The sequence below is a fragment of the Elephas maximus genome, chromosome 3 (genome assembly GCF_024166365.1).
Source record: "Elephas maximus indicus isolate mEleMax1 chromosome 3, mEleMax1 primary haplotype, whole genome shotgun sequence".
Lineage (NCBI taxonomy): Eukaryota > Metazoa > Chordata > Mammalia > Proboscidea > Elephantidae > Elephas > Elephas maximus.
In genome coordinates this window covers 161,442,455-161,460,705 of record NC_064821.1, presented here as the reverse complement: position 1 = coordinate 161,460,705, position 18,251 = coordinate 161,442,455, and the positions used below count along the sequence as shown (strand labels likewise).

The 18,251-nt window shown below is 38.0% G+C and overlaps 1 protein-coding gene across 4 annotated transcripts in view; it reads right to left on the bottom strand.

Annotated features, from left to right (window-relative positions):
• The window catches only part of SPAG17 (sperm associated antigen 17), a 257,638-nt gene extending 239,878 nt beyond the window's left edge, over positions 1-17,760 (bottom strand). For all 4 annotated transcript variants that reach the window (XM_049879966.1, XM_049879965.1, XM_049879967.1 and 1 more), the window contains exon 1: positions 17,626-17,760. In XM_049879966.1, coding sequence (XP_049735923.1) covers positions 17,626-17,712 — 87 coding nt within the window. In that variant the 5' untranslated portion in view covers positions 17,713-17,760. The remainder of the gene's footprint in view (positions 1-17,625) is intronic.
• Positions 17,761-18,251: the final 491 nt, after the last annotated feature.

Here is an 18,251-nt window from a genome sequence, read left to right as displayed (position 1 = left end):
CAACAAGTGGTGTTAGGGAAGGAAGGGTATTCCAAATAAAATATTCTATAGCTTCAAAGTAGCCCTGGTGGCTCCGTGATTAAAGCACTTGGCTGCTAACTGAGAGGTTGGTGGTTTGAACCCGCCAGCCACTCTGAGGGAGAAAGATGTGGCAGACTGTGGGGCAGTTCTACTCTGTCCTATAGGGTTGCTATGAGTCGGAATCAACTCAGTGGCAATGGGTTTTTGGATATGCCTCAAAGCACAAAACAGCCTAGCAGGTTTGGGATGTTCAGTGTGACAAAAGGTTGGGTATGAGGAGGGAAGACAAGGCTGGAATGGAATTAGGAAGATTGGCAGGGGCCAAGTAAATAATAGTAAGAGTTGATACTGACGCAGGAAGTGGCACGATCATATTGGCATTGTAGAAAGAAAACCCAGGTGCCCTTGCAGAGGGTACATACAGGGGACAAGAGAAGGTGGTGCTGATAGTCAGCACACACACGGGTGGTGCCATGCTGGTGGTTGAAGTGAAATACATACTGGCTGGTAAGTGGTATAAAAGTAACTGTGGTTAGTGGTAAGATTAATTAATAATGTAAATTCTAATATAAACATGTTAGCACAAGCTGATTATTTTAGGATGTTACCACCATCGTTGCTAATTGGGCTTCTGGGCATTGTGACATTGGAGAAACTTTTGCACCATGGCTTTGAGTATGGGCTGAGTCACAGGGGGCAGCAAGACTGCACCGCACATCTTGTACTAAGCGTTCTGGGTTTCCAGATGGTCACCACTTTATCATCCTCCTCCAGTTATTGCTTTTGAATTGTTTTGTTTTCACTTTCATTTTAATTATAGTGCACTCCAATTTTTATGTAAGTAGTAAGTGTTCAGTTTTCAATATTTATGATACAAAAATTTATGACAAAATATTTAAAATGAAAATCTACAGTGAGAGACTTAGAAGTCTGGGTGTGTTAATGTTTCTTTTAAGTATCAAACTAGTTGCTGTTGAGTCAATTCCAATTTATGTGACCCCAAGTTTGTGGAGTAGAACTGAGCTCCACAGTGTCTTCAAGGCTGTGACCTTTCGGAAGCAGATCACTAGGTCTTATTTCGAAAGTGCCTCTGAGTAGGTTAGAACCACCAACCTTTTAATCAGTAGATGAGCACTTAACCATTTGTTTTACCCAGAGACTCCCTTTAAGTATCATAAACGTGTAAATATTCTGATTTTCAGGAGATTAGAGAAGAAAAAAATTAATCAACAATAACCTGACACATGTTCTGATGCTGTACAAAATTCATCACAAAATAAATAAACAGCTTGATTTCCAAAAATGGAGCCCTGGTGGCATAGTGGTTAAGAGCTTGGCTGCTAAGCTAAAGGTTAGCAGTTCAAATCCACCAGCTGCTCCTTGGAAATCCTATGGGGCAGTTCTGCTCTGTCCTATAGGGTCACTATGAGTTGGAATTGACTCGACAGCAGTGGTTTTTTTTTACTAAAATGAAAAACAACTTGATTCTTTCAACGTAAAAATTTGACAAACATTATTATTAGTGATATAAATGTTGGATGGAAATGGAGCTCAAAGGTTGTACTGTTAAAAGTTGAATAGGTGAAACACCTTTTATCAGAGTGGCTATCATGTTTTCTTAAAACTGTTGGTTTCAATAAAGAAATTGTGCAATTGTAAATAAAAAAAATTAAGAACATCATGAATCAGTTTCATGCATTAAGATATTTTAGAATAAAAACTTTTTATAAGTGTGTCAATAAAGTAATTAAAAATATTTTAAAACGTATCATCAGAACTTCCCATAAATGAGCATTTTTCAGACCTGGATTACTTAGTTAAGCTTCAGAAAAAAAAGTGAACATGGGTGTATCACTGCAAACTAGATTTATGGTCTTAGCATGGCAAAACATTTATCTACTGAAATGAGAAGGAAACCTTTTGGAAAACATATAAATCAAAGTAGTAAAAACTTAACCAGTATTGATTAAGCTTCAAATGTTTCACCTAAAAGTGTTTAAATAAGGATTTTTATTTTATAATATACAAAGTTAAAGATGCTAAAGATAGTTAAATGTTTTTGTTGACCTAATGGAACTAGACGGAAACAGCATTTGTGATATCTCGAACTGTATCACTGGCAGCCAAGAAAAATGTTTTACTGAGAATTATTTACATAAAAACAGACAATGCCAGGGTGGTAACATGGAGAAAGTCCAAAGTTTCAGTTCAAAATTTTAGAAAAAGTTCCAGATGTTTTGTTTTGGCCCAAATTCACCAGATTTGATTTATCTAGATGATGCAATAAAAGATGTAAATCAAATAAATCAATACAAATGTTTCCTAAATGAATTTTCTATTTTCTACCATATATCATATAAACACTGGAGATAATTAAATAACATATCTAAAGAGTGATGGCTATTGAACATTAGAAAAATTGGGTTCTCAATGGCAACCTATAGTGCCAGAACTGGAAACACTCAGTGGAAATCATGCCAAATCTCATATGTTCATCTTAATATAAGTCATGAAATGGGAGTAGTTAAGCATTTGGAAAATAAAATTAATATTTAGAGATTTGGCTTTAATAAAATATTCTAACAGAAATGTTGATATTCTCTTTAGCTTTATAAGAAATGAAAACATGATTGCCCACATAAAATTAAACAAAACAAACTGAAAGGGAAGCAGAAGACAATAGAAAGAAGGAAATAAATGACACTTTAAAAGAAAACAAAATAAAGTATCAATTCTAAGAGAAAACCATTAGATTGTATAATAAATTATACAGAAATAAGTTTATGATTTGATGACAAAAATGAAAAGTACAATGAACTTTTAACCTCCTTCAATTAATTCAATCCTAAAATTTAGCCACATATGTTTGCAAACAAAGCAGATTTAGGGTAATTGAAAATTTATAAAATTAAGCCAACTAATTAAATATGACATTCCAATATGTAAGATATAGCTCAATAATTCAAAAGCAGTAATTTTAGGATGTCATATTTTGATTCCTTTGACTTAGCTGTTAGGAGAGAAATTAAATATATAAAAATCTCAGATGGCATTATTTCAGTGTAATTACTAGAAGTTGAGCAAAAACTGAAAGAACTTTCAGCACAATATTGTTGATATTAGGAGAAATTCTCTATGTACTGAGACTACAAATTATGTAATATCAACTTAATGGAGCCCTGGTGGCCCAGTGGTTAAGTACTTGGCTGCTAACCAAAAGGTCAGTAGTTCAAATCCATCAGCTATTCCTTGGGAACCCTATAGCGCAGTTCTACTCTACTGTAGGGTGGCTATGAGTCGGAATCGACTCGATGGCGATGGATTTTGTTTAATAAACTTGAAAGTTCTGTGAAGAGTCTGGGGATGCTCTCCAGGTCACATCATGGTTCAGACAGGGGCATCATTTAGGAAACGAAAGCCATGTCAAGCCAAAGACCACACCAACATTTCTAAAAATCCACAAGTGGTTTTGAAATCATTAGAAAAATTTGATGAGTGGTATGTACTAAAAATTATATCAAACTACTGGCAAACAGTTTTATACAGTATACACAGTTTAGCTCATTGAGAGAATAGTGATTTTTAAATTTTTAATTTATGTGCTGATTTACTTATGACTGAGATAGTTAAAATCCTTATAACTTTGGCCCCTGAATAAGGCCAGGCAATGAGGGAGTTTAGAAGGCTATTTTAATGATACTAGTTAGAAATTATGGAAGGTGGAAAGGAAAGAACAGGAATAGAAAGGTAGAATCAGTAGACATTGCTGACTAATTTGATATTAGAAGGAAGAGGTCAAAGATGGTTTCTAACTTCAATGAACAGGACAGTACTAGCATCCAAGACAGGGTACAAAGGAGGAGGTGGAAATTTGTGGGGTAGGCAAATGGGTTCAATTTTAGACAGGTTGGGTTTGAAATACATATGTTACATCTATATGGAAATACATTTTTTTTTAAAGTACAATATTTTTACATAGGGCTAAATAGCGTCACATACTTTTTCATATACTCTATTTGATTTGCACACTACCTCTATAAATTTATTAATATTACTACTACTGAGAGGTCTTCCTTATGGAGCACCCAGTATTCCTTCATTCAGCAAATGCTTTTTGAGTCCCTCTACCATGGTGGCATGGAAACCCTGGTGGCCTAGTGGTTAAGAGCTATGGCTGCTAACTAAAATGTCAGAAGTTCAAATCCAGCAGGCTCTCCTTGGAAACTCTATGCGGCAGTTCTACCCCATCCTATAGGGTTGCTACGAGTCAGAATCCACTTGATGGCAATGGGTTTATTTTTTTCTTCTTCTTTTTTTTTTTTTTGGTATATGCAATGCTAATCAACTTGACAGCAGTGTTTTTTTTTGTTGTTGTTGTTTTACATGCAGTGCCACAGGACCGCCACATAGGGACCTCTGAGGGAGACCTGACGCCCGTATTAGGCTCTGTGATGGACCTGCAGGCATGAGCAGGAGCCCTGGTGGCACAGTGGTTAAGTGCTCTGTTGCTAACTAAAAGGTGGGCAGTTTGAATTCACCAGCTGCTCTTTGGGAGAAAGATGAACCAGTCTGCTTCCGCGAAGATTACAGCCTTGTAAACCGTATCGAGCAGTTCTACCCTGTCATGTAGGGTCGCTATAAGCTGATATCAACTCAAGGGTACACAGTAATGTATGCCATACACTTTTAGGTGCTGGTGATATATCACTGAGCTAGACAACTGAGTGCCCTCATAGAGCTTACATTCTCATGGAGGGAAACAGGCAATAATGAGATAAATGTAAAATAGAAAGCCAGGAACTGAATCAGGTTAAGTGGATAGAGTGTGATGATGCAGTTTAAGTAGGGCAGCCAGGGAAGGCAATATTTGAATGGAATTCTAAGAAAGGGAGGGAGTAGCTCATGTGACTAGCTGGGGAAGGGTCATTCCAGGAAGAGGGCACTGCAAAAGCAAAGGCTTTAAAATGGCTGTGTACACTCTGATGGATTTAAGGGTCAGCAAAAAGGTCAGTGTGGTTACAGTGGGCTGAGTGAAAGGGTGAGTGATAGAAGATGAGGTGAGACTGGAATGGTTGGCAGAGGACAGACACACAGGGTCTTTTAGGCCATGGAAGAGCATTTGGACTTTATTCTATGTCTTGTGGATTAAAGGAACCACTGTGCCTGCTGTATGGAGATTAGATGCTGGGGCAGCAAGAGTGGAAGCTGGACACTAAGTTCTGAAGCTTTTGAGCACTTGTAGTTTAGGCAAGAGATGATGGTGGCTTAGATTAGGGTGGGGATGGTAAAAAGAGCATAGGCTTTAGACACATTTCAAATGTAGAGCCATCAGGATTTACTAAAGATTTGATTATGGGGTGAGAAAAAAGGACAGAATGAATGGAAGGTTTTTGGTCCTAGTGACTGTCTGGGTGAAATGGTGACACCACTCAAGGAGAAGGTGCAGACTAAACAAAGAGCAGGTTTGAAGGGGAAAATCTAGGTTTGGATTTAGATGTATTAAGTTTGAAATACTATGGACTAGTATATAGTACATATGATATTTATTATTTAAATTTTCTCAACAGTCTTTTCCACGTATGCAAGGAAGATAGGATCACTGTGCCTGTTTCATGAAGGCAGAAACTAAAGCTTGGAGATCTCATTCCATTTAAGATCCCATGTCCAATGGGTTGGAAATGACTTGAGAGCTCAGGAGAAAAAATAGGCCAGAGGGCCGAGAAAGTAAAACACAGTCAGTGAGTCTCATCCAGTATGTATGGATTAATGCATCAATACTGTATAGGCTTATCACTGTTAGGCGTTGCAGGAGAGGAGGGAGGAAATTAAGAATATTAACCTTTTTGTACCCTCTAGGAACGTACATGCTGTTGGGAACACAGATAGAGTAGATGACACTGAAATTGTTGGACAGCAGGTCAAAGTAGGATACCATTCAAGTGAGCAATCTCTGAAGTAGTTTAGTGAAATGAGAAAAGTCAGCGAGGGCCAGGATGGTCTGACTTGCACTGCCTTCTGAAAGATATAGGGGAGGATTTTAATGAGAAGGAATTGGATGCAGGCAGGGAGATGTTCAGGCCAGGAAACTGTGTGAACAAAGGTAGGGAGGTGAGCACAGTGAGTGTGTGCCTGGGGATATCATAGGACTGACTGAAATAGAGGGAGATAAAGACTGATGGGCAGAGAAAGGCCAAATTAGGCAGGGCCATGTTATGAAAGGCAGGCACAAACCGTTGGATTTGATCCTGTATTGGGGAGCCAATAATAGTTTCTATGGCTAGAGCTGAAACCTGGTCAAAATTCACCATTTTTTTCAACCAACATTTTCCTAGGATGTTGCTAAATTCATATTGGCAACACACAGATTTTACTTATATTGGATATTTTTCATTTGCAATAAAAATGATCACATACAACATCTAGGTGGATATTTTGACATGTTAATTCCCTTTGGTTCCAAACTCATTCAAATAATAAGCTTTTGTCCAAAAGGAGAAATTACAATGTGAGGTTATGAAAAGTCCATTTCCCGCTTAATGTTCTTCCTAGCAATTTGGTTGTTTTCACTGGCTTTTATTAAAACAACCTTTGTGTGAACTGGCAATTTGTTTTGTAAATATCAGTGAAAGCATATTTCAGAAAATATAGTAAGAAAAACCAACCCAATTTCAGAAATATGCTTGCTGCCAGACATCAGTCTTCAGCTCATATTATAAGTATTTCCAGTAAGTCTTAAATACACATTAACATGAGAAATAGCCTACTGTTTAAGATCAAAAAAGTTGAAAAATCCTTCACTGCTTCTCAAAAATTGTTTGAGGGTTCTTTCTAATAAAATGCATTTCCCTTTTTGATAAAGTACATTTATAACGGTTTCAAGTACTTCAACTCAATTTAGAATTTTTTTCTCAAAAACTTACTAAGACTTAGTTTATTGTCATCCTATTTATATATTTTATAACTTATTTAAGAGGTCTGGGATATTAAAAATGTTCAACAATATCTATCTTGAACCCATATCCACTGTCCAAAGCTTTTACAAGAATTGTAAGCTTTGTTCAAGACTCCAAGGAACTTTTATTACCATTTGGCTATTGCCATTAATCTATGTTCAAAGACAGAAAAATATTATTCCTCAACTGAAATAAGGAGAGACTGTGAAATGAATGTTATAAAGAATTTTAACTTGAATGCTTCCTGGCTGGCAGATAAAATCTCTCTGAAAAGTGAATTAAAATCATTGCATAGGTTTTTTTCAGGACAATCTCTCCATCATCTGATATATCTGCTGTGGTACTTTTTTTGTATAAATGTTTCCTGTCCTTTCCTGTTCTCTCAGAAAAACATCTCATTCTACTAACTTCCTGTTCTTTATTATATAGTTTTCTTCATATTTCCAAGTAAATCAGTGAATTAATTCAATAGATATCCTAAGTGTATACCCTGTACCCAGAACCATCCAGTCATTGTGGGGTATACATAAGGAGTGTGAGATGTTCTTTTGCTGTGAAGTAGCTCACATTCTACTTGTGTTCTATAAAACATGAAATGAGAGGAAATAACTAAAGATATTCTGTAATCAAGTAATAAATTATAAGTAGAGCTTAGAGCCAAGATGAGGGAAGATAAATATGGGTTACCGTGGTTAAGGAAAGTTTCCCACAAGCTCCAGGGGGGCTTCAAAGTATAAGACAAGGAGAGGAAAGGTAGACTTTCTTTTCAAGCAAGGAGACTAATATGAGTAGAAAGGAAGAAGGGAGAAAGGGAGGGGAACTCATTTACTGAAGGCGTGTTAGATTCTAGACACTCTACAAATGTTGTTTCTAAAATGAAATAAATATTTAATCTTCACAGCCAGCCTTTTAGGTAGCTATTATTATCTTCACTTACAAAAAGAGAACAAGTCTCAAAGAGGATAAGAAAGTTGGTCTAGGTCACCCATTATACATGTCAGAAACAGGATTCAATACTTAAGCCTTCTGGCCCCAGGGCTGGCCTTTCTTCAGCAGCTCACTGTGTTTGCTCTGTGGAGAGGAGACTGGCTTGCCTGTATGTAGCAATTCAGCTGAATAGTTAGATGGGCCAGATAGAGAGGGCTGAAGAAGCCAGGCTGATTAGTCTTTGTTGTAGGATATTAGAGGCTATCACTGCCAATTTTTGAGCTGGGAATTAACATGGTAGGAGCAGTGTTTAGGAAAGATTAATTAGTCAGTAGTTTAACGAACAGAAATAGGTGACTCTATAGGTATGGAGTTTCTGGGTGGTACAAATGGTTAATATGCTTGGTTGCTAATAGAAAGGCTGGTGGCTCTATTCTACCCAGAGATGCCTTGGAAGAAAGTCCTGGCGATCTACATTTGAAAAATCAGCCACTGAAAACCCTATGGTGCACAGTTCTCTGGCATATATGGGGTCACCATGAGTCAGTGATGGCAACTAGTCAGCTGGTAATATTGAGTAGGGGTAAAGTGCTCTTGCAAAATTCCAGGGATAAAAAGATGTAGGCCTAGGTTAGAATAAAAGTGCGAATGGAGAGAAAGAGAAATGAAAAAATGTTAAAGGGAAAATCAGGAGGACTTAGAGACAGGCTGTATATGGAGGAAGAACAAGACCAATGAGTCATAGATGAGCTTTAGTGACTGTGAGAATTATGGTGCCATTCACTGACATCAGAAAGTTGGAAGATAGAGGTGGTCTGAGATTTAGATGAGCAAGTTTAGGTTAGTACAACCAGGAAATGGTTTGTCGGTATAATATGGCGTACTTCTGGTAGCAGAAGGAGCCATTTTTCTATACTTTTCTTCAAAGAGAAGAAAATATTTTTTTCACACTCAGAACATGCAAATATTCCTATTTGTACTACTTAGATGCTTTCTGTAAGAAGCCTAAGACTTGAATACATAAAAGAGACTAAGGCTTTTCTCTCTTCTAAATGTTATCAATGAGAGTAAAAGTATAAGAGAAATATTAAGGATGGAGTATGTTACTTCATGTAAAATAAGTACTGTTTGCACATTTATTTATTGGTTTTAAGCAACACTTTAATAAAAAAAACTTAAGTACTAACTTCAATAGACAGCTCTTAAATGACTTGTTCCATAATAATAACTACTCATAGCATTGATGTAAAGATTGAAATAAGACAGCAAATATTTAGGAACTGTGTTTTAAATTGGAAGGTCTACATAAAAAGTTATAATTATCAAAACTTATAGGTCTGTTAGGAGCCCTGGTGGTGAATGGTTAAGTGCTCAGCTGCTAACTGAATGGTTGGTAGTTCAAACCCAGCAGTCGCTCTGCTGGAGAAAGATGTGGCAGTCTGCTTCCATAAAGATTCCTATAAACCAAAAACCAAACTCGTTCCTGGCGAGTTGATTCCAACTCATAGCAGCTGTATAGGACAGAGTAGAATTGCCCCATAGTATTTCTGAGGAGTGCCTGGTGGATTTGAACTGCCGACTTTTTGGCTAGAAGGCATAGCTCTTAACCACTATGCCACCAGGGTTTCCTCCATAAAGATTACAGCCTTGGAAACCCTACTCTGTCCAACAGGGTTGCTATGAGTCAGTATCCACTCAACAGCAGTGGGTTTCATTTTTGGTTTATAGATCTGTTATGGAGAAAGGATGGGCTACTGAAAATATCTAGGATCTGGTCCCTGCTGCACCAAATCACTGTATGTCTTTGGACTAGACTTTGAAATTCTTGAATCCTCAGTTTTATAAGAGGGACAGGTTAGCCCAGATACTCCGGGAGTCTCAATTTCTAAGTGTTGTAAAGAACACCACTAACATCACTTTGTGTTTTTCCAGTACCTAGAAGTTATTATAGTGCAAAAATATTATTCCTTACTTGAAAAGGGGGAAATGTACATTAAGATTAAAAATGTGGAAAAAGGTCCTCGATATATTACATCTGATCTCTCAAATGCTTTGAAATCTGGAAGTGTTTATATTAAGAAAAAAATTAAAGGCTTAGTCAAGAATTTAAATCTTGATCATACACATAAGGAAAATGACAATGTGTGTTTATCCCTTTAGGTTGGGTATTAGAGACCTGGAGTCAACATTACAAAAGGACATCAGTGAATAGTAGACTTTTGAGACTGTGTTAAGGTGTGTGGGGGTTGCCACAAACTTTTTTGTGGAAGGTCACAGTAAGTGCATAGACTAACTATTATGCCAATAATTGGTCTCGTATGTATGGCTGCCTTTTTGTTGTAGGTGAAAATAAGACTTTAAACTGGGAACAAATGAAAAGAAACATGATCCTCAGATAATGTGAAAATATAAAAGTATTTAACAAGCAAAATTAACAGAGCCTTTATAAACAACTCTATGCCCACAAATGTGATGTCTTAGGTAAAATCTGCCAAAGCTCACACAACAGGAGAAAAATATAATCTGAACAGCTGTATGTCTACTAAAGAAATAAAATTAACAATACCCTTCTAAAACAGAAAGCATTACACCACATGGTTTCACTGGTTAATTCCACAAAACATTTAAATAAGAATTAACATCAATTCTCAACCTTTTCCAAAAGATGGAAAAGGAGGCCAGCATTACACTAAACTGAAACCAAATGAAGACATTCTAGGAAAGAAAAGTACAAACAAACACCCTTCATGAACATAGATGCAAAAATCCTCAACAAAATGTTAGCAAATAAAACCCAATACTGTATGAAAAGAATTATACACTGTGACCAAGTGGGATCAATCAGAGATATGCAAGGCTGGTTCAGCATTCTTAACTGAATTACCATAATTCATCATATCAACAGGCTAACAGAAAAAATCATAGGATCATACCCATAGATGCAGAAAAAGCATTGACAAAACCCAACAACTCTTCATAATAAAAACTCTCAGCAAACTAGGAATAGAAGTGAATTTTCTCAACTTTAAAGAACACCTACACACATACACACACACACACACACAAACAAGACAAACTAACAAACAAAACCTATAGCTAGCTAACATTATACTTGATAGTGAGAAACCAAATGCTTTCCCCCTATGATTGAGAGCAAGGAAAGTATGTCCCCTCTCACCAGTCCTATTCTGCATTCTACTGGAAATCCTAGCTAATATAATTAGACAAGAAAAGGAAATAAAATATATACATTATATACATATTGGGAAGGATGAATTAAAACTGCCTTTGTTTGCAGAAGATATAATTTTTTATGTAGAAAATCTCAAAGAATCAAAAGAAAATGAAAACCTCTTGGAACTAAAAAGTTATTATAGTAAGGTTGCAGGATACAAGGTTAATACATAAAAGACAATTGTTTTCTTATATACCAGCAATGAACAATTGGAATTTGAAATTATAAACATGCTGTATGGATTGAATTGTGTCCCCCAAAAATATGTGTCAACTTGGCTAGACCATGATTCCCAGTATTGTGTGGTTGTCCATCAATTTGTGATCTGATTTGATTATCCTATGTGCTGTAAATCCTGACCTCTATGATGTTAATGAGGCAGGATTAGAGGCAATTTTGTTAATGAGGCAGAACTCAAATCTACAGGATTAGGTTGTATCTTGAGTCAGTCTCCTTTGAGATATAAAAGAGAGAAGTGAGCAGAGAGGAGAGGGACCTGATGCCATCAAGAAAGAAGCTCTGGGAGTGGAGTGCATCCTTTGGACTCGAGGTCACTGAGCTGAGAAGCTCCTAGACCAGGGAAAGATTTATGACAAAAATCTTTCACCAGAACCGACAGAGAGAGAAAGCCCCTCCCTAGAGCTGGTGCCCTGAATTTGGATTTCTAACCTCCTAGACTATGAGAGACTATAAGAGAATAAATTTCTGTTTGTTAAAGCCATCCACATGTGGTATTTCTATTATAGCAGCACTAGGTAATTAAGACACATACCATCACTTAAATTAGCACCAAAAAATGAAATACTTATTCTTACAAAATATGTATAAGATCTATATGAAGAAAACTACACTTCATTGAAAGAAACTGAAGGAAATATAAATAAATGGAGAGATACTCCATGATCATGGATAAAAAGGCTTAATATTATTAATATGTGAAATATTCCCAACTTGATCTGTAGATTCAATGTGATCTCAATCAAAATCCCAAAATGCTATTTCATGGGTATTGACAAACTGATCCCAAAGTTTTTATGGAAAGGCAAAAGACCCAGAAAAGCCAATACAATACTGAAGAAGATCAGAGTTGGGGGACTGACATTACCTGACTTCAAGACTTACTATAAAGCTACAGTGACCAAGACAGTGTGGTACTGGCCAAAGAATAGATAAGTAGATCAGTGGGACAGAATAGAGTCTAGAAATAGATTCATGCAAATACAGTCAACTGATCTTTGACAAAGAATTAAAAGCAATTTAATGCAAAAAGGATAGTCTTTTCAGCAAATGGTGCTGGAACAACTGATATCCTCATGCAAAAAAATAAATCTAGACACAGAGCTTACATTCACAAAAGTTAACTCAAAATGAATCATAGACCTATACATGAGATTCAAAACTATACAGTTTCTGAAGATAACGTAGGTGACCTTGGGCTTGGCAATGACTTTTTAGATACAACATCAAAACCATGATCCATTAAAGAAAAAAATTGTAAGTTGGACTTCATTAAAATTAAATACTTCTCTGCTGAAAGACACTGTTATGAGAATGAAAATACAAGCCACAGACTGGGAGAAACTATTTGTAAAACATATATCTGATAAAGGACTTGTATCAAAAGTATACAAAGAACCCTTCAAACTCGATGACAAGAAGACAAACAACCCAACTACAAAATAGCCAAAAAATCTGAACAGATACCTTACCAAAGAAGATACACATATGGCAAATAGGCATACGGAAAGATGCTCAACATCATGTGTATTCAGATAAAACCCGCTGCCTTCGAGTTGATTCCGACTCATGGCAACCCTATAGGACAGAGTAGAACTGCCCCACAGAGTTTCCAAAGAGCACCTGGTGGATTCCAACTGCCGACCTTTTGGTTAGCAGCCATAGCACTTAACCACTATGCCACCAGGGTTTCCGTCATCAGATAATCACACATTAAAACGATGAGATACCATTACACATCTGTTAGAATTGCTAAAATCCCAAACACTGATAAAACCAAATGCTGGTGAGCATGTGGAACAACAGGAATTCTCATTCACTGCTGGCAGGAATGGAAAATGGTACAGCCAATTTGATACACAGTCTTGAAGCTTCTTACAAATCTAAACATTGACTTACCATATGATCCAGCTGTCACACTCCTAGATGTTTACCCAAATAAATTAAAATATCTGTCCACGTAAAAACCTGAACATGAATATTTATGAGCTTTACTCATAAATGCCAAAAGTTGGAAGCAACTAAGATGCCCTTCAATAGATGAAATGATAAACAATTTGTGGTACATCCATACAATGGAGTATTATTCAGCAATAAAAAAAAAAAAGAGCTATCCAGGTACGAAAAGGCATAGAACCCCCAGTGCCATTGAGTCGATTCCAACTCATAGCGACCCTATAGGACAGAGTAGAACTTCCCATTAGTTTCCAAGGAGCACCTGGCGGATTTGAACTGCCGAGCCTTTGGTTAGCAGCGGTAGCTCTTAGCCACTATGCCACCAGGGTTTCCACAAAAAGGCATAGAGGAACCTTAAATGCTTATTGCTAAGTGAAGGAAGCCAGTCTGAAAAGCTGTTTATTGTAAGACTCTAACTACATGAGGTTCTGGAAAAGGCAAAACTACAGGGACAGTAAAAAGATCAGTGGTTGCCAGGAGTTAAGGGGGAAAGAGGGAGGAAGGAATAGGGTGCTCTTCGGGCACTGAAATGATTCTGTGTGATGCTGTAATGATGGACATGTGTCAGTATACATTTGTCAAAACCCATAGGACTGTAGAACACAAAGAGTGAGCCCTAATGTAAACTATGGACTTTAGTTACTAATAATGTGGTAATATTGGTCCATCAATTATAACAAATGTACCACAGGAATGCAAGATGTTAACAACATGAGAAACAGTGTGCAGAGGGTATGTGAGAACTCTCTGTACTTTCTGCCCAATTTTTCTGTAAACTACTCTAAAAATTAAAGTCTATTTTAAAAAAATTAACAAAAGCCAAACCAAATTCTACTTGTGAGATATCCCAAGCAACCCAGACAAGCCTCCGAGGAACTCTGGAATTCTGAAGAATGGATTTTGGGGGAAAAAAGTCCAAAATAGCTTTAAAAGAGAGAGAGAGAAAAAAAAAAAAAGATATGTACCTGGCTTCTGAATATTCTCTATTCTGGTACCATACTGTCACTTAACATAGATAGAACTGTGGGTTTTTTTATTTTTCTGAGTTGATGCAAAAATTTTGATCACAACACAAAACACCAATTGAAATATGAAGCTCAGCAATTTTGAAGCTATGCGATAGGCCTAGTACAATCTGCAAGCTCCTAGAGAGAATAGGCATGTTGTTTGAACAATTGTGGAAATTCCTCCTAAATTGTCATAAATAAAGCTTCTATTAATCTCTCTTTCCCAATATCACCTGCCATATTATCGCATGATTATGATAGGCTTAAAAGAAATAAAAAAATCAGGATTTCAAAATATCTTAGACCAAAATGTAAATCTCAAGACAGACAGACACCTTCTGTCACTGAGTGTTCTTCATCTCACTGTGGCCAGTAAAAGCTGCCATGATGACTGCTGGAAAGATTTTAATTTATTGAATGCCAAACACCTTTGACTTCCAGTTCGATATCTGCGTCACATACAAGCCCATACTAAAGTGAAATTGTATAATTTCATTGCCAATACACCTAAATATTTTCTTTTTAATTCAAGGTATGGTATTTCACACGTATTAATAAACTAGATGTTTTGTTACATGAATAGAAGGGATAGTAAATGACCATTTGATTGTCAGAATTAATTTAAGGAGCAAGGTACACCCAGAGCTAGTCTAATCTACTATTTTCTCTCTCAGTATAAGTGTCCCAGACTTACTAAAAGTACGTACTGGTTTCCTTGCCTAAAATAATCTACCTTCAACCTGTTCAAATTCTACCTGATCAGTTAGGACCCAGGTAAAGGCAAGTCTGTCACGAAGCATTTCCTGACTACCCCACCCACATTCATCTTCTTTACCTCTAGTCTGTATCTAAATCATTTAGCACTATACCTTATATAATTCACTATCATTTTATGTTTTAGAACCATCTAAAATGCACTAAATAATTGACAATTACTCCAGCCTGAACAGACAGTCCAAAATAGTGATATGAGTCAAATTCACTAAAATTGTGAACTTCTTTATTCTCCTTAAAGCCTAGCGTAGTCCAACACAAACATAAGTTCAAAGCTACCAATTGACTTGGATTCTCTAATCAGCCAGTTCTAAAATCTGGCTTATGGAAAACTAGGATGAATAACTTCCTCTCCCCAACCTCAACGCGTGCACACACACACACACATTCAACCACACACCCCAGAGCACAATTCTGTACATGAACAGCAACTGTACAGAAATAAACTCCTCAGGAACTAAAGCAATAACATTTTTGAAAACTCACTACGTGCAAAACACACATCTATAGTGATCTTTAACCCAAATTCATAGTCTATTACATTGGCAGTCAGATTCTGCCTCTGAGCATTGGGCTGCTAGGTTAATCTGGGAATTTTCTTCTTGGACCAGACATGAAACCAAGCTGAGAAAAAAATACGGGAGGAGGTGGGGGGGAGGTGGCAGTTGTCCTCCCCCTGTAATAAAAAAACACATATTCCAACAAACCGAAGAAAATTGAGGTCACTCTTTGTAGTTAAAACTACATATTACTTCAAGTTCAAATTCCTTCTATTAAGACACAAGATTTATTGAAAGTATATTGTTTGAGTAGGACTAAGAAAGCTGAATATTATTTCAGGTTTGCAAGCCATAAGGAAAAATAGTGCCTTTAGGTTTTCCATTCAGCTAGGAAAATTATAGCTTCATATTTGCAACACTAAAGCTAATGCAGTGTCAGCACCTCCATCAAACCCCGTTGTTCAGCAGTTTATAATTCAGGCAGGAATGTTCACTCCAAGCCCAAACTTGGCCTACACAATGTCAAAAAAAAGACGGCAAAAAAATTATTTTGGCTAATGCTGAGTTATAAAAGCAAAAGAGAGGGTGCTTTTACAAAGTGCTTTGAAAAACATCTCTGAGAATTTGAGAATGTAACTGGGAATTACTGAGTTGACATCCTTCACTCCTAAAGTTATAGAAATGACCAAAAATTCCATGACATCGTGTCAGCATCAGTAGTATAACTACTTTCATGAAATTCTTCATTAGGACTAATTTCACTATCAGGCAGAATTACTGTTCATAGGGAAAAGACAATTACAGTAGAAAACAGGACAGATAGGTAGAAATTTTTCATGAGGGCATAACACAACTTTAGATTCCTTTTTACTTTAAATACTAATTCCCTAGTGTACTGCCCCCTGTACACATAAAATGAAACAATACTTTTTCCAGTTTCTAAAGTAGTTCAGAATGCCAGGCTAGAATTCCTAGAATCAACCTTCTTCCTCCCAAACAGTTATCCTGGAGTTGGAAACAGCTTAGTGTGGAAGTGGATTTCCAGGGGCAGGTGACAAGAGCTATTCACTCCCCAACTCACTGGAGGTGAGCGAATGTAGGTAGGGTGAGGAGCTAGTTAAGTCTAGCAATTTGAAGTCATGAAGCAGGTGGGCTGGAGATTGCCTGGTGCCTTTGTGGCACCTTATGGATGAGTCTGGCACCCAATCCCTGATTGTTTTCTGGTCTCCTACACCTTAAAAATATGTAAGAACCCTGGTACAGTGGTATCAGGGCATTATATAAAAAAGTCATCCTTTCCTATCTGCAGAAGGCTCACTTATACATTGCTGTCGTACCTGTAAAAACCAAACCAGTTGCCCTTGAGTCGATTCCTATAGGACCCTATAGGACAGGGTAGACTGCCCCACAAAGTTTCCAAGGAGCACCTGGTGGATTCGAACTATCGACCTTTTGGTTAGTAGCCGTAGCTCTTAACCACTACGCCACCAGGCTTTCCACATTACTATTGTAGGCACTCCAAATGTGTTTCCACTCAACATTTACTAAACCCAGGCTACAGATGATTCGACAGAATTCGTGTCCTTCAGATGTCAGGTGGAAGCAAACAGTTCATGAAGACAACTTTCGATACAATTGTGAAGGGAACAATTCATGAAGACAACTTTCAGTACAACTAAGTGCCATCAGTACAATTTCAAGACTTCATTGAAAAGCGTCTTGAAGTGTCAGAGTGTCAGCTCTCCTCCCCACAGTGCACCCCACACCACCCTTTGAAATCGCATTAATTCCCGCCGTTTCCTTCTTTCTTCCCTCTAACGCTCACTGGCTCATCAGGCGTTCCCTGCGAATGAGACGCTGCGTCGTTTTTGAGTTGAAGGATCAGGTCTGGGTGAGCAGTACCAAGCACCACAGAGTTTTTTGAGGGAGGGCACTCGTGGCGGCGCAGCCTGGGAGGCTCTGGCCTCTTGTCTGGCACTGCTGGGGCAAAAAGGGCTTAAAGGGCCCGGGCTCACCTGATTGAAGTGTGCAGAGATGAGCGAGGGCTCCCATATCTTACAACTGTTGCTCACAGCCCCTCCTTTATCTTTCTTGGGTGCCATGCAGAGGACCGGAGCAGCATTGGCCTCTAAACTCTCCTCAGGCCCGCCTAAGCGTCTCGGCTGTCATAGTAACTGAAACCACGCCCAGCTCCTGGACGTATTGGGTTCCCCTCCCCCAAACCTGGTCTGAATCTTACGGTCAACCGCTTCCGTTGCCATAGCAACAGGTCTCTGCGCGCGCAAAGCAGCTTGGGAGGGATTCCCAGTCCCCCTGGTTAAATCTGAGCTTTCCAGCGGGGCAGCTGCGGTAGTGAAGGGACTGAACTCGACTGGCCTCCGCCTGGTCAGGCTACTTTCTTTCACACCCTTCGATCCTCTGCTTTTTCTTGCGTCCTCTCTGGTCCGAGGCATTGTCTAGAAACACAAAATCCCTGGGATCCCTCCCACGACTTCAAGTTTTTCTCCGATCCGAGTAACCTAAGATGGAGCACTGACTCCTCAGGAGGCAGCCTATGACTTCTTCCAACCGCTCTAGTCTGCCTCAAATACTTCCTTATATGAAGCCAAATCATGCCTCCTCCTGCCCTCCACCGTCTGGT